This window comes from Haliotis rubra, unplaced genomic scaffold (assembly GCF_003918875.1).
Source record: "Haliotis rubra isolate DU_JTF1 unplaced genomic scaffold, ASM391887v1 Scf673, whole genome shotgun sequence".
Lineage (NCBI taxonomy): Eukaryota > Metazoa > Mollusca > Gastropoda > Lepetellida > Haliotidae > Haliotis > Haliotis rubra.
Genome location: NW_025767383.1, coordinates 337,236 through 360,084, shown reverse-complemented (window position 1 = coordinate 360,084; position 22,849 = coordinate 337,236). Strand labels below are relative to the sequence as shown.

The 22,849-nt window shown below is 42.1% G+C and overlaps 1 protein-coding gene across 1 annotated transcript; it reads left to right on the top strand.

Moving 5' to 3' along the window:
• The first annotated feature begins 9,529 nt into the window (after positions 1-9,529).
• LOC124257788 lies at positions 9,530-10,503 on the top strand. Its single transcript, XM_046691928.1, has one exon. It carries the CDS (start codon positions 9,635-9,637, stop codon positions 10,307-10,309), a length of 675 nt encoding a protein of 224 aa, XP_046547884.1. The 5' UTR covers positions 9,530-9,634; the 3' UTR covers positions 10,310-10,503.
• Positions 10,504-22,849: the final 12,346 nt, after the last annotated feature.

Genomic DNA, 22,849 nt, shown 5'->3' with positions numbered 1-22,849 from the left:
ACACTAATACTGATAGACATCTAAGGCTGTGTAGCCACTGTAAAAAGAATAATGTAAATATTATTGAGGACGAATATCATATTTCGCTTGAATGTGCGCCATATAATGATAGTAGAAACAAATACCTGATTGATACTTTAAAGAATCCATATTACCACATGTCCGTTGTTAATATTTTAAAAGATTCAAACGCAAGTACTCTATATCGTGATGGAAATTTCCTCTATCATGCAGAGAAAAGGATCAACTTAAAATATGCTCAGTAACTGAAATTTGATGTTTGTATTTTGGGCCTGAGGCCCCTATACTGAATAAAAATGTCTGTCTGTCTGTCTGTAATGAAGCGCCCGAAAGTGTGATAGGTTTGGATGATGCCCATAACAGCCACGATTTAAAATTAAATCACTTCCTAAAAGATACCGTGGGTTCGGAATCCCAAGATATACTACGAGGCTGACCGTAACAACAATCACGCTGTTTAAAAACGGATGCTATTTTCTAAAAGTTTTCCTTGAATGAATTATCGAGATTTTCATAATTCTCTTCAGTATCATCCATTTTTAGTAATTTCAAATATAACAATCAGAGTAATATAAACTGTGATATTGATGCAATGCATGTAACGTAGAATTGTCACTTTACGGATTACATAGCCACGTAACGTCATTGTCATGATTATCAGCCCATAATAATATCCAAGCTATGTGAGCTACAGGATGTGTTACTTCTTCGTTACATATTGCCGTAATTGATCCCATATAAAAGCAGTAATTGTTCCTATACTGATGCCACAATCGTTTTATTTCGAAGCCGCGATTATTCCTTTACCAAAGCCGCGATTATTCCTATACCAAAGCCGCGATTATTCCTTTACCAAAGTCGCAATTATTCCTATACCAAAGCCGCGATTATTCCTTTACCAAAGCCGCGATTATTCCTATACCTAAGGAGTAATTATTCCTATACGCAATGGTCTTTATACCGAGGCCACGATTATCTCTATACCAAAGCCGCGATTACTCCTATACCTAAGCAGTAATTATTCCTTTCCGGAAATCGTCTTAATACCGAGGCCACGATTATCCCTATACCAAAGCCGCGATTATTCCTATACCTAAGCAGTAATTATTCCTATACGCAATGGTCTTTATACCGAGGCCACGATTATCCCTATACCAAAGCCGCGATTATCCCTATACCAAAGCAGTAATTATTCCTATACGCAATGGTTTTATACCGAGGCCACGATTATCCCTATACCGAGGCGACGATTATCCCTATACCAAAACCGCGATTATCCCTATACCAAATCATTGACTGTTTCATACAGATTCACCCGTTTACCCGCCAACATATAATAAACTAGCTGTGTAAACTTCATTACGTGTCTCAGACTCGTTTATTCAATACTGCAGGCCATATGACCTTAGGTACAATTACACCAGAACATATTATTTTGTCACGTGGATGTGATATAATAAACAAAACTTATACTTAAGAACGGTGGCATTAAATACATGCTTCAAATATAATGATAGTAATTTGATTGTTTGTGGATTTTGTGAAGAAATAAGTTTGATGAAGTTACATTTGTTTGGCACAACAGAAGTTAACCAAGGGAAATATTTCATTCGAAGTGTAGAATATTTTGGACAGGAAAATAGTATGTGAACTTCATCTTCGATGTTGAGATCCATGCAATGTTCACAGCAGATGGTATAGTCGTACTGTTGTTTCTCCTTCCTGTATGCATTTACCTTCAGATTGTTCAATGCTATTCTGAATTTACAGAATGCACGTACCAAAGACTTGTCTTAGAGACAAGTAATATATGTTTCTGTGTTAAAATCAGTTTTAAATCCAGAGTATAATGACAGATAATTTGAGGTAGAAATAGACATATGCCAATCCTGGATAAAGATATCCTGTATCCTTTGTTTGAAAGTGCTGATAAATAGCTTCTCGTCACCAACTTGTTGTGATAACCAAGTCCACGTGAAACCTGTTGAAAAGAGCAGAGATCTAACCTCCGACACCCAGTTATGTCTTCCATTATCCTCTAAAGACGAGAAGGAGATAGCTGTGTCACCAGTAATGAATACTTTCATCAGCAACATACAGTTAAAGCTACAAATACAGTTGACCAACTGGAGCGTTACGAAATGTTATCAATGCTTCTAATGCAAACAAACTCTTCGTGAGTGAGTTAATACTTATAGTCACATCGGCTGTATTTCACCAAACTCGACCGAGACTAAGACAAGTAACTTATCAATAATACAAATTCAACTGTAAAACCTGCCGACCAAGGACAGTAAAAGAACGAGAGTTTCACAAGTATTGTTTTTGAACTATTATGTAAGCATTATGCAGCAGCATTACAACATGGCGGGGTGACCAAAGAAGACGATGTCGTATAGGCCAACAGCAAGACCAGTATATCATTCAAGAATTTCCATTACGGGTGGATGTTGGCAGAAAATCCTCTTATGGCATGAAAAATCAGTAAAATAATCAATTATTTGTGTTTAACTTGAGCATTGATACACGTAAGAGCTGGTAATATAACTTTTGATTCTGCTGTGAATATTGAACTTGATGGTATGGCACTGGATCGAATCATTGTAGAGCTAGCAACTGAGTTGCCTCATTTGGGATGAACTTGGATGGGTGAAACGTATTGGGTTCATTTTTTACAGCATAACATTTTAGGTTTTATTCATATTTCAAAGCTGTAATTATGTTTGTTGTAATACTGCTCATAAATACAGTCCAAGGCTGACGAGCTCCACTCTAGTCGTGTTTACAGGGGATCAATACTTTAATAGGAGTGTCGTTTCCAAAGTATTTCTGGGTCTTTATGAGGTATAATATAATCTACGCTAAGGGATACAGTGTTTTAAATTTTGAAAATTGAGGTTCATTTTCCAAAGACTAGCTTTTCATGTTTTTCCCGGGACAAAAAATACTAAATCATCCACAAAAAGTGATCCATCAATTGAATCATTTAGCTTACACCAGCTCATCAAAGACTCCAGTCGACACACTCCGTCTGTGTTATTTGTGTGTTTACACGGCTGGCTTCGTGTGTAAGGATCTGATAACCTAAGATCTTCTTCAGGGCAAGCTAAACATGCTTCCCGGCTCTGTTGTAAAACCACTACCTCATATCTGTATATATGCCCCCCTACGCTACCTTGTACATCACTTGCGTGATAACAGTGTTAGAATCTACACCAAAACGTCGTTCTTCATTGAAGTATAGAGGTTGTTTATCCATATATCTCATCCTGAGACTGCACAGGGCTTAGAATGACCAGCCAATTGATAGAACCTGAGCAACAGGTCATGTTAACTTTTAATGTTAATATTTGTCTTTTAAACAAGTCTCTATCCCAATTTGAGGAGATGGCCCACAGCGTCAAGGAACTGCATTGGTGTTTTCAGCCCAAGATTGAGCTGCTCCTTGAGGCGACACAAACGATGCTCCATCTCTCTGTACACTCTCTTTCTGATTCTCTGTGCTGCTCCAAAGTCTATCTGGGAAATGTTCGCTCTCTCAGCGTGTTCAACTTTCCTGATCACCTCCACAAATCGGTAGATGTTGGGGTCATCTCAAATTACTTGTCTCATCTCAGTGTCAATTTCAACATTTACTTCATTTCATCTTAACAAACTTTCTCTTACCAAGAACAACTTAATCCTTTCTAAGTTGTATACACAACACTTTAATCGCTCCCATGGGTAAGTTCATTAAGCCAGACAGGTAAATGCCGTGTGTTGTTTTAACTAATTGTAGGGGTACTGGAATGTAGGGGTAATGGGATGTAGGGGTAATGGGATACAACCAACAGAGCCCATTCTACCACCCGTCTAGGCGAAGCCAGGGTCGAAAAGGTGTACTGGTCAGAGCCCATTCTACCACCCGTCTAGGCGAAGCCAGGGTCGAAAAGGTGTACTGGTCATATCAGACAATATCTCACAAAGGAATCAGCATATACATTTGTTTAATCCCTTGTCATGAACAGATTAGACTACTGCAATAGTCTTCTTCCTGCTTCTCCTACCAACATCGTTAACAGGCTAGTTGTGTTGTATAACTAATGACAATTGGATGTCGGTTACCACCTCCACTACCGATACCAAAACGTGTCTCAGACCTTTGGTTTATTCATCACGAATCACACGTTAAGACCTAATCGTAATTGTAGTGAAACACCGTTATGGCAGAATTATATGGACCAACACAAAATAAAGTAACCCGAGGTCCGGTATGGCAGAAATATGATGAATAACGAAAGCACACAAAGGGAACAATCGTTTACTTGGGGACAGCCAAAAGTTGGACCAGACGGCGTTTGACTGTATCTTGCCTCCAGGGCTCCGTTTCACAAAGCTCTCGAAGGCCTAAGATCTCGTAACGTTTCTCGTAGCATTCGTACCTTCTATGTTACAGTATAGCAGATACCAATGCTACGAGAAAAGTTACGAGATCTTAGGCCTACGAGAGCTTTGTGAAACGGGGCCATACACGTAAGTATCACTTTGATTTTAGGGCTTAGATTATTCATTGAAAATCCCTATAAAAGCACCGTGAGTATTAAACTACAACGCGTACATCTCTGTACACAGGTGAAGAAGAAAGTCGGTGGACATGAGGATACAACGTGTTAAGATCGTTGCCATCACGGGCTGGGTTGTAGCAGTGGTGCTGTTGTTCATTAGATTCGGGCCGCATGAAAGAAGGGCAGAGGTGAGAAAAAAGGATGATCCCCTCATTCTCCGAGAGGCCGGCGTCGTCAACGTCATGGAGGAACACCATGAGGGTAAGATACTATGCTGTAGCGGATAGGCACCAGTTGGTGTCTCAGGGAGATGTACTTTAGTGAATAAAGGATGTGGTTCTTGGAGAAGGTGTTGTGGCAGACCGATGGTGGTGCAGGGCGGTGTTTGTCTTTTTGAAGGTGTGTAAGAACGTCTGTGGTGGAGGGATGTATGTGTGTTACCTGTTACAGCTGTAGATGCCGTTTGTCTGCTGCATCTGTCATATGTCTTTTGCAGGGTTCATTTGTCTATTGTAGCTGTCAATTGTCTGTTGTAGTTGTCAATTGTATGTTGTAGTTGTCAATTGTCTGTTGTAGTTGTCAATTGTATGTTGTAGTTGTCAATTGTCTGTTGTAGTTGTCAATTGTCTGTTGTAGTTGTCAGTTGTCTGTTGTAGTTGTCAATTGTCACTTGTAGCTGTCAGTTGTCACTTTTAATTGTCTGTTGTAGCTGTCAATTGTCTGTTGTAGCTGTCAATTGTCTGTTGTAGTTGTCAATTGTCTGTTGCAGCACTCCTGTACTGGTTCTCGGCCGCGGCGAGTGGTGTCATCAAGCAAAAGGGCAACGTTCTGGTAGACTCAGACTTAGCATATACAGCTTGTATCCAATTGTGATTCCTTTCATGGGAGGGTTTGTGAAGATAACTAAGTCTTCCTGCAGAAGGCCTTCATGTCATTAACAAAAACACGAAAGGAGAAAATTCCATTCCTTCACACAATCTGAAAATATTTGTTCATGGGATATAGTTTCATTAACAATCTACCGGAAACGTAAATTACTGCTTTTGGATCATATCCGATGATTCTTTAAGTCCGTAACTAAATCAATGGAGAAATCTATTGCCATGCTTCCTGAAGCCAAATGTATGGAATACGAGAAGGGACATTGTCGCGTGTCCCGTTTTAGTCATATGTTATAATACATACTATACTCAATATTTTAACAAAGCGCGACACGCGACAATGCGACATAGCGACATTTCATCAAAATGTCGCGTTGTCGCATTGTCGCGTGTCGCGTTTTAGTAATTTTTTAGGCTGTTTTTACACATCTTACATAGGGCGAACAACGCGACATATTTTGACCTTGAAAATTGTCGCTATGTCGCCCTTTGAAGGAATAAAGAATTTTTTTATTCAAAACGCGACACGCGACATCGCGACAATGCGACAAATGGGCAAACTGTCGCGTTTTGGTTAATTTTGCCTCATTTTACTTGTATTTGAGAGGGCGACAACGCGACAATGTCCCTTCCAGGATTTCATACAAATGGATAGGTTTATTCTTGTGACTGTAACGTTAAGTGGATATTTATTTCTATTTCTAATCAGTTCTCACATTCACATGAACGCTTTCCGTGGCCTAGTGGGTAGTGCGTCTGGCCGGAGAGGGTAGTTTGGTGGTTCGATGATGATGCTTGTTTTTACCCTGCCTGACGCCTGACTACACTCTGTCTCAGTGGAGTGTCCATGTTAAACGTCAAAGCCCATCTCACCTCACCTCAGTGGTGTATCCATGTCTGCCATCCGTCAGCGTACACTGACGTTAGCGTTGTTTGAGAGTGAGTAAGCGAATGAGTTTAGTTTTACGCCGCTGTTAACAAAATTCCAGCAATATCACTGCGGGGACACCAGAAATGGGCTTTACACATTGTACCCATGTGGGGAATCGAACCCGGGACATCGGCGTGACGAGCGAACGCTTTGACCTCTAGGCTACCTCACCGCCCCGTTGTTGGAGAGACTTACAATAGATACAATACTTCACACAGAACTATTACTAACAACCGCATCCCAGAAAGCATGCTTTGAAATTGGCCACCAATCGATACTAGTCAAAAGAGGTCACATGATGTATCAAGTGGTCAGGTTAAGTGATATGATTGATAGGTGTTATCGTACCTCGATGGCATAGGTGAGTGAGTGAATTTAGTTTTACGCCGCTTTTACCAACATTCAAGCTACATCACGGTGGGGGACTCCGAAAATGGTCTTCACACATTGTACCCATGTGAGGAATCGAACCCGAGCCTTCGGCGTCACGAACAAACGCTCGGCCACCCCACCGCCCCTCCACGGCATCGTTGCGCATAATATCAATCACTAGTTTATATGTTCCAGATTGGATATTTAAATACAGTCGTCATATGAATCGAATACATCCCAATGTGACGTTAACAAAAATAATAACCAAAATAATGACCAAAAGAACTACTCCTCCCTTCCGCCGTACACCAACACGCTGTGGGTGGTGGCGTTTTGGCAGTTGTGGCAGATTTGGGGCTTTTAACCTATTTTTGGTACATGGAATTCAAGGGTATATTTATGGTGTGTTAGTATTCGAAACTTATCCTTATGCAACGATGGCCGCACATTAATTCGTATTTGGTAGGCAGGTTCAGTTTTTGGATTTGGTTTGGTTTGTTGTATAACGCCACATTGAGCAATATTCCAGCTATATGGCGGCGGTCTGTAAATAATCCGAACTAGACAATCCAGTGATCAACAGCATGAGCATCGATCTGCGCATTTGGGAAGCGATGACATGTGTCAACCAAGTCAGTGAGCCTGACCACCCATACGACAGGTCGCCCCATACGACCATCGGTTACTGAAGATCAATTCTAACCCGGATCTACACGGGTGTAGGTTCAGCATTTACCGGGGCGGTGGGGTAGCCTAGTGGTTAAAGCGTCCGCTCGTCACGCCGAAGACCCGGGTTCGAATCCCTACATGGGTACAATGTGTGAAGCCCATTTCTGGTGTCCTCCGCCGTGATATTGCTGGAATATTGCTAAAAGCGGCGTAAAGCCAAACTCACTCACTCACTCACTCACTCACTCAGCATTTACCAAAGCAATAAATTCTGCACGTAACATTTTCAATTATATTTCTATTCCTTTCGATATTATTTCAGTAAGATAACTTCAAATTCCATCCTAATATTACTCAGGCCCATGATTTGACATTTGCATCTGTGACATGATCTTTTCAGATTTCTTTTAATAACATTTGGGATTGAGGGCTGAGCATTGAGTGAGTGAATGAGTTCAGTTTTACACCGCTTTAAGCAATATTCCAGCAATATCACGGCGGGGGACACCACAAATGGGGCTGCGCATTGAGCCTCAGAGTGAAAACTGATGATATTCGGGATTCAGGAAAGGGGAATTGACACCCTTAATTTTATTCAACCGACCATCTACCCTCAAACATTTGTATTAACTAATGCTGTTGCTGTGTACTGTCTTTCACTCAGTCCATGTTTCTCTCACCGACAGCTGCATATAGATGGCCATTCAGACCTCGGCTACCCCGTATCGTGGAAAAATGCGCCTCTGTTCCGGTTGCCTATAAGCCAGATGGATGTGAAGAGAATGATGGAAAGAAACGACGTCTTCATCCAAGTACATAACATAATCTTTCTGGTATCTTTATGGTAACGAACTGGTATCATTATTATGAGCACGAAACACGGGTGGTTAAATGGTCAAAGCGCTCAATTGTCTGTACAGAGTTGCGTCCCTTTGGCGTCCCAGAAACCTGTGATCGTGGATCCGTATCACGATTGGTCGCGAATACGTTTCTGCTTGTGCCCCCTTGTTCCACAAAATTATTTATTATCATAGGATATTTATATAGCGCACAAATCCAGGCAACTAGTGCATGCGCAAGACGCTGGTATTTTTTCCCTCGACCATTGGATGTCAATCTCAACGGCACATGGTATTATCAATCTCAACTCCCTTGGGAGTATACAACTCTTGCATAGTCACAGTACTTTGTCCAAGTTCACTGCAAGAGGTGAACCTCCGAGATCTGCACCTCTCGAACGGAAACGGCGTTTTATAACATCAACACAGTTTCAATTGACGTTAAACCCAACTCAATAAATGATTTGGCCTGAAATCTCAATGGGATGTGTTATGTGAGTGAGTTGAGCTCTAAATAGGCGTATATTCGTTTTGAACATGAATCCTGATAGCATCCTTTGTTGCACACGTCTCTGTTCTTACATCAACAAACAGATGCACAAAACACCCACAACCAACACGGCGCAGGGTTAGCGGTGTCAACAATTTCATACGGGGATATCAAAGTGAGTGAGTGAGTGAGTTTGGTTTTACGCCGCTTTTAGCAATATTCCAGCAATATCACGGCGGGGGACACCAGAAATGAGCGTCACACATTGTACCCATGTGGGGATTCGAACCCGGGTCTTCGGCGTGACGAGCAAACGCTTTAACTACTAGGCTACCCCACCGCGGGGATATCAAAGAGATAAAAAAGGATAAATTAGAGCGCGCAAACACAGTCTGACAATTTGATCTCGATTAACAATTCTAAACCATTTTTTCAACATCTTTCCAGATGGCCGCTGCCACAGGTCTAATCAACCGATTCATCTGGGTGTGGCCTTTTTACGACACCGGTGGGTTCCTGCACAGCAACGACGAGCCTTACATGTCCATGCAACTAAGGGTGGGGGTTATGTACAGACATGGCAAGAAACACGAGCAGAGTCATGTTCTTGAACGTTGCGTCTGTGCAAAATCTGACCAGTTGCAGATAGACAAGTGTTTATGGATAAATGACGATGGGGATGACGAAACGGATGAGTTCTATGACATATCGGAATCTAAATGTATGGACAAGGTCCTCAGCATAACTGTCGAGATTGTCAGCATACCAAAGGCTATTGAGTTGGCAAAGACTGGCACTTGGATCACAGCAAAGACAGTGTCATCTTGGACATCGATGAGGACTTCTATGCGTGCGAGTCTGCAGCCATTCCTCTGTACGACGCCAGAATGACGAGCACTCAAATAGGCGACATATCAGAGAATGTAGCGACTCTTCTTTGTGCTGGCAATGCTCGTGAGGAAATGATGGCTGACAAATTCTTCCATGACCTTCTACAGATCCTCCTCAACGAACTCAAGCAATGTCAACCCGACAGTGAAAGTGACGTATGCACTGAGACACAGGTGATGAAAAGTGCAATCCTCAGGAAAGTCACCGATAAACTTGAACAGGCGAAGCATGTGATGTGTCTTCCTTCCGAGACAACACATTTCCTTCTTGGCCATCTCCTTGATGACCTTCTCGTCTTAACGGAACACCAGATCAAGGAACTGATAACTATTGGTGTATGTATGCAACAGTCTCCTAGGACTTTCGAATTCAACCGCAATTATGGTGTGATGGTATGTCGTGGTTATGTCGGTCCAAACTCGACCATGATACCATTTCACAGTGTTGATATGCATGGTATAGACCAAACCACCAACCAACTCCGGACCATTCTCACTCAACCCTTCACTCCTGGCGTGGTGACTGTGGTCCGTTCTGCGAGAGATGGCTATACACCAAGAAAACAGGTCCACATCATCGAGTCTAAAGTTCTCGATGCACTGAAGTCAGCGTTCCCCCCACCGCATTACGAACACCAGCATCCACTACGACCCCGAGCTGCTTGGTGGTAAAGGCGGATGGTACCAACGATACAGATAAATAAGATGTATCGATATATGCTGCAATAGTTTCATGGACATGGCAATGACAGAACCTTTTACCATAATCATTAGAAATCCTTGACCACAGCAAAGACCATGGTATCTTTCCGGCCATATCATAAGCATATGTTTATGAAATTATTAATAAAATAATGACAAGAAAAGGTATTCGCAAAACGGTTGCCCAAAGTGAGTGAGTGAGTTGAGTTTTACGCCGCACTCAGCAATATTCCAGCTATATGGCGGCGGTCTGTAAATAATCGAGTCTGGACCAGACAATCCCGTGATCAACAGCATGAGCATCGATCTGCGCCATGTGTCAACCAAGTCAGTGAGCCTGACCACCCGATCCCTTTAGTCGCCTCTTACGACAAGCATGGGTAACTGAAGATCAATATTCTAACCCGGACCTTCACGGGTATCTCTATACAAGAAACCCAAAGCAAAGACCATTGTAAGTTTCTGACCATATCCGAACGATGTGTTTATGAAATTATTAATAAAACAATAGCGACACCTGATGTTCACAAAACGTTAGCGTATGATTTTTTTTCCAAATTATAGTGGAGAAACAATTAGGGTTACATATTCGAAAATGAATCTGGAAATAGTAAATGTTAATTTGTATTTCTTCTAAAAAAACAAGAAGCAAATCATATTCCGCACATCAGTGGCTTTAAGTTTTAGCGTTAGCCGGGAGCAGTACCGCAGCAAATCGGGTTTCACGAAATTGTGGACTGTTTATCCCAGTTCTGGTCGTATCCCAGTTCTGGTCGCTACAAGCGTATCCAATTTGTGCAATGCATTATTTGTTGTACTCAGCACGGTTTCATATCACAGACGGCAGTGTGTAGTGAGTGAGTGAGTTTAGTTTTACGCCGCACTCAGCAATATTCCAGCTATATGGCGATGGTCTCTAAATAATCCAATCAGTGATCAACAGCATGAGCATCGATCTGCGCAATTGGGAACCGATGACAAGAGTTAACCAAGTGAGCGAGCCTGACCACCCGATCCCGTTAGTCGCCTCTTACGACAAGCATGGGTTGCTGAAGATCAATTCTAACCCGGACCTTCACGGCTAGGCAGTGTGTAAGTACTCGACTATATGCCAGACAATCCAGTGATTGACATCATGAACATCGGTCCAAATAACTGGAATACAATGACATGACAAACAATAGATTTCACTAAAATCATGTGACGACACTTTTAATTTTTTAAAGATCAATAATTAACTAGGACGTTGCAATAATATCAAACGCAAATATTTTCTGAAGTAAATACATTTTTATGATTGTACAGGCTGCACTGATAGCATGGGCAGGATGATTACTGAAACCAACAACACTTATTTACAATAATTAAAGGTCACATGCAACCAAAAAATCAAACATAATTAAAACACAATTATCACTTATTCATGACATGTAATATACATTGCTGGTTATGAAAAAACATAAAAACAAAATTATAAGCGTACAATCGCAAATCAAAAGTGCAATATTTTGTACTTGGGTTTACCTCCAAGAAACGAAGCAGCCGGGATACCGAACCCAGTCAGAGCGGGTGGGTGTGCACTCAAGTGTAACGGCTGGTTCATTTGCAGATGCCGCCCCTCACGGCTCATTGTGTGTGTATATATAGAGATGTTAGGTTTTGTAAATACATGCTCATTTTTTGTGTATAACATTTGGCAATCAACAGACATGATAACATGTCATGTGTACAAGTATCACACCTGCCTGTCTGTGTAATTACATAATGTGACAGAGACCGAACTAGGGCCATAAATCAATGCGTTTTGTTTATGGTGTATAGCCTGATAGGTGTAACATATGTTTTATTTGGGATTACACTTTCTTTGTAAAATACAGATTCTAGTACTTTTGTTGGGTTGAAAGTTAGTGAATCGTTTGAACTACGATTTCGCGGGTTTTTTTTCATCGCGTTATTTTTCAACTTTATAAGTTGAATTTGCATTTTTGATGATTTGTTTCGGTAAGTCCATACCGAAAGGTATCAGAATCTGCAAAGTTGTGTTTTACGTTGCATGTGACCTTTAATAATTAGGAAAATTGGAATACCCTGTCAACATGGCATGCCTCACCCATTCCCTTTTCATGTTAGAGTCAGCTATTGTTGACAAAATCACCACAGTCTCATGGTGATGATTGGGGAATACTGGTACGACAATAGGTTTACAGGTTAACTTGTCAATATCGTATGCTTCATCCTTCCCCTTTTCATGTTATGTACAGTCAGCTAGTAGGGGTGGGTATTGCAGAGAATGTTCATATTGCGATACATTGCGATGCGAAAGCATGTATTGAAATATGTATTGCAATATATTGTATGAAGTATTTTTAACAAAAAACTACTTTTAATCGAGTTAATGCTTGATTTATAGAGCAAAAACACAACAAATGCTTGATTAAGCTTTAATAACAACTTTTAATCATGATAAAATAAAAACGTAAATAACACTTGGCACAAATGAAACAAGGAAATATCCGAAGATTTCCGAGTGTTACGAAGTTTTCCGAATGCCAGACAAACTATCGGTTTACGATCAGCGTATCGCAATACGTATCACTTTCATGCCTGAACCGGTAAACCGGTTTTATTGCTTAGCCCCATCAGCTACTGTTGATAACAGTATCATGGTAACTGGGAAATTGTCAACAAGTTTACAAGTTAATCTGTCAATATTGCATGTATCCCTCATTTCCTTTCCATGTTGGAGACCGCCTCCGTGGTGTAGTGGTTAGAGCGTCCGCACGGAGAGCGGAAGGTCGTGGGTTCGATCCCCGGCCGCGTCATACCAAAAGACGTTAAAATATGGTACTTGTTGGTCCCTGCCTGGCGCTCGGCATTAATGGGTACAACAAGGACTGGTCTGCTCGGAGTCAGTATAATGTGTCTGAGTGGGGTATTCATGCTTCACTGCGGCATGGTATCTCAGTGGGCTAGCACTATAAAACCAGCTTAAGTCTGGGCTAGTACAAGCAGCCACACATACACATATACACGCATGCACATCGTCATATGAGCGAAATATTCTCAAGCACGACGTTAAACCCAATTTAACTTCACCTCACCTCCATGTTGGAGTCAGCTGCTGTTGACAAAATGGTCACAATATCATGGTCACTAGGAAAATGTCAATAGAGTTACAGTGTAACTTAACCATATTGCATGCACCACTCATTCACTTTCACGTTAGAGGCGGCTACAGTTGATAAAATCATCACAGTTGATAAAATCATCACAGTATCATGGTAATTAGGGAAAATGTCAACAAGTTAATCTGTCAACATTGCATGCATCACCTAGTTCCTTTTCATTTACATTCACTTACTGTTCATATGAAGGCAACAGTAGCGTCATGTGTCAATTTCAGCCATCACTAAAAGGCTTGAAATCGTAGGAACATGTCACTGGGCATGCTTGCACACACTCCATGAATAGCATGGGTGTAGGCAATAATCATGTATTATGTCCCTAATGTGTAGACTGATGATTGTGATGTCACTGGATTGTCTAGTTACAGACTGCCCTCATACAGCTAGACACCTGTGAAGGTCCGGGTTAGAATATTAATCTTTAGTAACCCATGCTTGTCGTAAGAGTAGACTAACGGGATCGGGTGGTCAAGATTGCTGACTTGGTTGACACATATCATCGGTTACCATTTGCGTAGATCGATGCTCATGCTGTTGATCACTGGATTGTCTGGTCCAGACTCGATTATTTACAGTCCGCCGCCATATAGCTGGAATATTGCTGAGTGCGGCGTAAAACTAAACTCAACAATCAATCTATATGGTCAAATATTGTCTTAACTGGAGCGGCAATACATCACAGAACCCCAAGCCAACCTGAGCTATTCCTGGTTCGTGACAACCAACGGCGTGAATTTTCGAAACTAAGCATATGTATGGAATCCTGGAAGGGACATTGTCGCGTTGTCGCTATGTCGCATGTCGCCCTTTGGAGGAATGGAAAAATATTATTTAAAACGCGACACGCGACATCGCGACAATGCGACAAATGGGCGAAATGTCGCGTGTCGCGTTTTGGTTTATTTTGCCTCACTTTAATTGTTTTTGAGAGGGCGACAATGCGTCATAGCGACAATGTCCCTTCTCGGATTCCATACATATGCGAGATGATAACATGTATTTACATGTTGACGTCATCCGTCGTTGATAGCATGGTTTTAGTATCACCAACATACGTTCCCAGAGGGAGCATGGGGCTTTGAAATGTTGTAGAAGATGTGCTTAGAGACGTTGTAGGAATTTTGGATGGAGATTTTGTTTAAAACGTTGCCACAGATCTTGTTGATGTTGTTGGTGACGTTGTAGAGAATGTTATAGGATACGTTGTCAGAGATGTTGACAATGTTGTAGGAGACGTCGCAGATATTGGGGATGTTGTAGAAGACGTTGTTCTGGCTGTTGTCGGGAATGTAGCAGGGGAATACAGGTGATTGTTATCCATCTGAAGCTGAACTTAAACTTCCTTCCACACTGCCTTGTATCAATTTTGAAAAACAGTCACAGTTGATGAAGAGTCTTTCAGCAATGAGTGTAATACAGCTGGCGCCATGGGGAGGCCTACTTGGGGGACACCAAGGGGATGCCCACCATGTCACATGTCACATGTCACATGTCTCTCTCAGAAAACTTCAGATGCCTTCATGGATCAAGTTAAGACGCCCTTTTAACAGCGCGTATTGGTCCATACTGATGGTAGTGATCTCTGTGTCCCAGTCGCAAATAAAGTCATGACGAGGTCGCTACATGCCTGGATCAATGCAGGGTGTGTTACGACGTAAATTGTAATAACGCGGTAAAATGTAATAAACTGCGGCAAATTGTAATAACACCGCGGTAAAATGTAATACCGCGGTAAATTGTAATAAAAAACGCGGTAAATTGGACCTTCTTTGGAAAGTAGAAGGATTCAGAGATGCCGATGTTTTCAAGGTCCGGGTTGGGATTTTTATAAAGCTTAGTCTCACATTTTAGCATCATGAATGTTTCCTTGCATAATAGGCTATGAAATGTATTTTATTACATTTTACCGCAGGGGTTATTACAATTTGCCGCAGTTTAAGTTATTACAATTTGCCGCAGTTTTTATTACAATTTACCGCGGCTCAGTTATTACAATTTACCGCGTTTTTTATTACAATTTACCGCGGTATTACATTTTACCGCGGTGTTATTACATTTTACCGCGTTAATTACATTTTACAATTTACGTCGTAACAGGGTGCCGTTCCGTTACGACCCTTCGTAACTCTATATTTACCACAGGCTTACGTAATAGCAAAGTGCAAAGTTTTGTGAATCGTCCCTGGATTCTAAGGTAAACTAGTGTTCCTGTGACTTTATGTCGGTTGACGTGAACCTGAATGGTTGTAGAAACAATTCTTATGTCTTGATAAAATATATTTACTTGATAAAGAGTCATGAAGACACATGACCGTGGAACGGCGTAAGAACCGTCACCGAAACTTCGTTCCTCATTGTAAAAAAGAAGGTGTTCATCCATCATTTCTTCCTTAACGTTTCGACTGATGGATTTGATGTTCGTTATACAGCTGACTACATCACCCAAAACAAACCGAACACTTTGCATTTTTATATAAAATTATTTTTTAAAAACCTTTTTACAGTGATGAAAGCATTTAAGGCTTTCATGTGCAAATGACAATGCATCCATTTGTTCGAGTTCCAGGTACAATACATTACGTTCACATGTTGTGTGAATCTCTAAGAGACAACATGAGTAAACACGCCATAAAAACACATGAATATTTCAAACGACTAATCAGCGGCAAACTCCAGTCGGTTTAGCAAAGGAAGCGTTGGACATAAATCCTATGGCAAAAAGGGGCATGCTTCTATGGGTTCTTTGGTGTTTTTTTCACAAAGAGACACGTGTTTGATGCCGAAATGTGAACCCATGCTTGTTGTTCTGGTGGCAGCATGTATATTGTGTAGTATACCAGCATGTATATTGTGTGGTATACCAGCATGTATATTGTGTAATAATTTCACCAGTAAACTCGTAAACTCGCTCGTTCACACGAGTTTGAACAACGCTTTGACATCGTTAATTTTTCAAGGCAAACACACAAACTGACATTCAATTCTTAAGTGTACCAGCTCTGTTTCGTCAGGCCCTACAATGTTCTGTGGCAGTGAACAGAATGAAAGACGTTTGTCAGTTTAACGCATCACTGACAAACGATTTTGTATCAAAGCAGTTTGAACTGCTATAATGTAATATGCAGGAGGAGTAAGTAATTTATAGCTTTGGCTGCAGTGAAACGAGTTCGACAAAGACACTCAGAATTCAAAGCATCTTCCAGGATATCATAAAACCTTAAAATCTTTTCTGTTTCCAGAGAACTGGTACCTTGACAAGTATAAAACCTGACATGGGTAGACATCGACGTTTCGTTTGGTCTAGACTAGATAACTTGCAGATTGTCGTCATGGAACTGGTTTCAGTTGACTGCAGCGTTACACGGAAAACAAACAACCCCAACAAACAAATACAAACAAGGTTGTTGTCTATCGATTCTCTAAGTGATACACCTCTCCATTAATACTGCTTAGTTCAAGAGACGAGCTGGGTCTGCTTTGTCGACTTCAACTGCATGGAGCAAATGGATGCCAGTACCATATTTCTAGCTGCTCTGATTCTACACTTTTCTTTAAGTGTGGCAGCCAACGGACAGTTTGATGGAACACAGGATCTGGTTTTGCCCGGATCTGTGTTCCAGATATTTCGTAGAACTACTTTACAGCAGTGTCGCCGACTCTGTGTGTACACGTCAAGATGCCTCTCCGTCAACTGGTCATCGTCCACCAGGGAGTGTCAGCTGAAATCAAAGAAGGGGAACAGGAAACGGTTGCTTGTGTCTGACAGTAGCAATTATCTACTAGTCCAGCAGATGAAACAGCAGGTAGGTGGGCAGGATTTGTTAATAATTCATGTGTTTCAGATATGTTCTTAAGATCATATTTTGCCTCACAATTTACAAACGAAACATGTTTTCTGGCTAGGTTGGATTAAATAAACAACTGAACTTGTTTTCAAACGTAGCTTCCGGTGCTATTTTAACACAAGACGTGCGACACAAAAAGAACGATGTCAATATTTTTTTAAATTGTAACCGAAGTCAGCTCATTGCATTGCCAAAATATTATCCCAGTTGATAAGTACGATAACAATGTCAAAGGTTTATATAAACTTTAATGGAAGGATCACGTGACCATAACAAGTCGGGAGAATTTCAATTGAAAAGTCAATCACAATGACGTCACGAGTCCACAAGCGGGACAGGGGTCAAACGACCATGTCACAAGCTCAATAACGGGTATGTCCACCATCGGCATTGAGAACAGCAGTGCATCGACGACGCATAGAGCCTATCAAACGTGCATGGAAGGCTTGTGGGATGTCACGCCAGATTCTCTCAAGTTCTGTTGCAAGGTCAAGGACGTTATCTGGCGGATGAGGTAGACGGCGTAGACGTCGATCCATCTCGTCCCAATCATGCTCTATCGGGGAGAGATCCGGTGAATTTGCAGGCCAAGGCAGTAAGTCAACGTTGTGGTGTTGCAAGAAATCCATAGCAACCCTTGCCGTATGAGGGCGGGCATTGTCCTGTTGGAATGTTAACCCAGGGCCATGACGTTGCAGAAAAGGAATTGCCACAGGTCGAAGAATCTAATCCCTGTAGCCCACACCAGTTAAGCTGCCCTGAATAATCACCAAAGGAGTTCTTTGGCGTGCTGTTATGCCACCCCAAATCATCACGGGACCACCAGCAGCAAAGCGATTCCTCTCCAAGACACAGGTCTGTGCATAACGTTCTCCCACGCGTCTATAGGCACGTTGCCGTCCACCACTATGGGAAATGTTAAACCTGGAGTCATCTGTAAAAACAACATTTCTCCACCAAAACAAGGGTCTGCGGACATGATTTCGGCACTACATTCGGCGAGCTTGTCGGTGACGTTATGTCAGGATAGGCCGTATGGCGGGACGTCGTGGTCTGACTGACTGACTGACTGAGTTTGGTTTTACGCCGCTTTTAGCAATATTCCAGCAACATCACGGCGGGGGACACCAGAAATGGGCTTCACACATTGTGCCCATGTGGGGATTCGAACCCGGGCCTTCGGCGTGACGAACCAACGCTTTAACCACTAGGCTACCCCACCGCCCCTCGTCGTGGTCTGATCCCGTGATGACGTAAACGTTGTCGAACTGTGTTGGGGTGGATACGGCGAAGTCCTGGGATGGTTCGGGCAGTCATCACTGCAGTCTGAAACCTGTGGCGAAGATGGGTCACCCTTATCCATCTGTCCTGTCTTGGCGTTGTTACACGTGGACGTCAAGAACGTGGCCGATCGATGACGTCATTTGTGTTCTGGTAGCGTCTCACCAGTGCAGAAATGGTGTTCCGGTGGCAGTGGAAATGTGCAGCCACTTGTCGTTGAGACATTCCCCCACGGACCATCCCAATGGCCTCATGACGTTGTGCAGACGTGAGCCTTGGCATGCTATGCGTTTCAATAGCCGTTTAATTTTTTGAACGATCGGAAGGTCAGGGCTTTAGCTTTCCAAAGTGACAGTATTGTGTTGCATTCATTTGCTCTGTTTCTCTTTCCCGGAATGCACGTGCAACAACGTATTGCACGTCTCAAGGACGAACCCACTGACGTCACGGAACGTGGCACGTGCATGCATGTTGGATACATGTCACTAATCTCTGAGTTTGAATCCTTATGTGTCTACACAGTTTTGATAAATTAGATTTTAAATTTGTGTATGCACAGTTTCTTTATGTGCCTAGTATATACAGTACAACCAGAAATTATTGAGAATTTAAAGATTGTAATGTTTTTTACTTTTTTCACTCATTACTCACGTATTAATGTGAATATTAGCAGAACATAACTCCAGATTCAAAGACAGGTGAACAGTTAGCATTTTGTCAAGTCACCATTGGCAGCAATGCAGGCTTCAATGCGGCGGGGCATACTACTGATCAAAGAAGTTAGAAAGTCGTGGTCCATGCTGTCCCAATATAGGACCACCTTTTCTTTCATTTCAGCAATATTTGTCAGATTTTTCTTATCGACACTTTCCTTCATAAGTCCCCAAACATTTTCTATTGGATTTAGGTCAGGGCTATAGCTTAGCCAATCTAATAATGTCCTATTTTGGGTCCGAAACCAGGCCTGTGAATGCTTTGAACGATGTTTTGGGTCTTTGTCCTGTTGGAAAATCAAAACATTTCCATAGAACACGTGAGCAGATGGAAGTAAATGTCCCTCGAGAATATCCGTGTACCGCTCACTGTTCATATTCCCTTTGAATACACAGAGGGGCGTTGCCCCTAACACAGATATGCCGCCCCACACGTTAAATTTCGGACTGTACTTTGGGCGCTGATACATAGGTTTTTCAGTTTGTTTGTTTGACAGCCACAGTTCCTCTATCAATCATATCCAGCCTTAAGTTTTCTAAACTCCTTCGTTTGTTTTTAGGAACAAGAATACCAAGCCGCCTCCTGTCACCGACAGTCAATTTTCTGGGCCTGTCTGCGCCTCCCTGGTGCTCAATGACATATCCATTTGCAATATTTCCAAAACACGATAAACAGTGGACAAAGGGATGCCTGTTCTACTTGAAATCACTTTAGCTGATCTGATGTCCTTGTTATAATACTCTAAAATCAACTTCCTCTTCTCTAAACCATCCATACTGAGGATCACTGAAAATGTCGTCTGCTAGCAAGTAAACAAAGGGGGATAACTCTTCACAAACTAATGAAAAGGATTAATGGAGTTGTCTCTCTTGAATGAAACCAAGCAGTTGACAGCTGGTCAAGGTTGTTTATACTAGAAATCCAATTAAACATATTCCTAAAATTCTCAATAATTTCTGGTCAAACTATATATATATATATTGATCTCATTGTGAAGATCCGGGTTAGAATTGGTCTTCAGCAACCCATGCTTGTCATAAAAGGCGACTAACGGGATCGGATTGTCTGGCTCGCTTACTTGGCTGAAACATGTCATCGTATCCCAAATGCGTAGATCGATGCTCATGCTGTTGATCAGTGGCATTTCTGGTCCAGACACGATTGTATATAGACAGCTGTCATATCTGAAGGATTACTGAGTGCGGCGTTAAACAACAAACAAACAAACAAAAGTGCAGGGTCGCTTTTGTGACGTCATCTTCTGTTACCTGGCGCTCTTTATTTGTTAAAAGCAACCTCTTAACTTTTGTTTTGAAATTGTTTATTCAGTTAGACAACAAGACTGCATTTTTTACTACAAATCTAAGACGAAAAAGGTGTTATATGCTTAAACATAGGCAGCCCCATCCACGACTTCAGGCCCCAAAACACGACCGCCCCAGTTGACATGATGCATAAAAGAATGTAGTTCAACTGGGACGGAAACTATCATGCTTCAAGCTACCTAAATACCTACGTTGCCAGTCATTCTTAACTACTCGTGTCATTCCGGCAAGCCGGTTGGCGACTCATACGCAACTCGTGGCGACGTTCACGACTGGGCCTTACGCAAACGGGCATGGAGATGAAAATAGTCCATTACTATTTCCAAGGAAAGGTAACTCTGAATTTCCAAACATGGCTTCTCCAAGAATATTCCATATCCCCTGGGCTGTACAATCATTCTCTTAGAAAAGAGTTTCGGTGTTCAAAGTTGTTGATCCTTTAGCTCAAAGTTTATGTTCAAATTGTGCTTTCCATAGTTTAGCGAAGTTTCAAAGTTCGACGGTGCCGCCATTTTCATGCTTCGAAATGCGCGATTTTATTGATTTGTCACGATTCTTGGCAATAATGGCGTACTATACAGGTACGAGACTTCTTGTAGGTCACGGAAGGAGGCGAGTTGTTACGAATGCGTTACCAGCTTTTCCGATTTGACAAAACACATTCCGACCTACACTACAACTGTAAAAAGCTATGAGCACTTCTATGAGCTTTTCCGGTTTAATATCATTTTTTTCGGGTTTTGGAAAATAGACGCCAGCGTTTCCAGCTGTCTTAATACCAACATGGTTGTTAGCTTCGTCAGATTCCCAGTTCCAGTAATTATTTAGTATTGGGGCGTTTTGAGACCTTTACTCCACGCCGAAGCAGCCATGGCCTGCAACACATGGTTCCCTGTACAGTTTTGACGCGGACCCAAGTACATGTGCGCTGGGTCTTGGGCAACTTGGACTTTCATCAACAGTAGACAACTATTCTAAATCCAAAGTAAAGTTAATATTTCGTAAATGAACTAGCAACTGGTTTCGCCTTTACTGCACTTCTGATGCGCTCGTAAAATCGTTAGTTTGAGGCTGTGCATTCCCGGGGCATATTGATCATGAAGTGAGTGAGTGACTGAGTGAGAGTGAGTGAGAGTGAGTTTAATTTTACGCCGCACTAGCTATATGACGGCGGTCTGTAAATAATCGAGTCTGGATCAGACAATCCCGTGATCAACAGCATCAACATCGATATCGATCTGCGCAATTGGGATGCGATGACATGTGTCAACCAAGTCAGTGAGCCTGACCACCCGATCCCGTTTGTCGCCTCTTACGACAAGCATGGAACATATGTTTTAGTTGGGATTACACTTTCTTAGTAAAGTACAAATTCTAGTACTTTTGGGGGTTGAGTCCCATCCGGGATTCGAACCCACACCCTCAGAGTCAGGCACCAAATCGCCAGCACACAAAGTCAGCCGCCTAACCCGCTCATCCATCGAGACTTCAACAAAAATGGGATTACACCTTCTTAGTCAAGCATGGGTTACTGAAGATCAATTCTAACCCGGATCTTCACGGGTCTCATGGAGAACATGTTAAATGTCGACTGTGACTGTTGGTATGGATAGTGAGTGAGTGAGTGAATATGGTTTTACACCACTTTTAGCGATATTCCTGCAGCATCACGGCGAGGGACTCCAGAAATCGGCTTCACACATTGTATCCATGTCGAGAATCAAACCCGGGTTTTCGGCGTAACGAGCGAACGCTGTAACCACGGGCCTACCCCACCGCCCCGTAATTTGAATGTTTTTTACTAGTCTCAGGTCATATGTCGTTATTAAGGTGCAGCATAGCATTGTAATATAATTTAAAGAGCATTTTCGGTCACACACAATCCATGAAGGTGTTTGGGTCGTTGACAAACTCTTTACTGTAGCCTTGTTGCGTTCTCACGCAGAGCTAACATGAATACTTGTTGTTATTTCTAGGCTCATCCATGTTCCAGCCAGCCATGTAGTACCAATCACATGTGCATCCCCGTCAACACAGCTAAAGACCATGTATGTGTACGTGTTGGTGCGTTCACCCCTACACCAACTACTGTTACTACTACCCCGGGAACCACCCCTGCACCAGCTACTGCTACTGCTACCCCGGGAACCACCCGTGCAC

Coding starts and splice junctions, on each gene's coding strand:
- LOC124257788 (XM_046691928.1), top strand. CDS start 9,635: ATGACGAGCACTCAAATAGGCGACATATCAGAGAATGTAGCGACTCTT.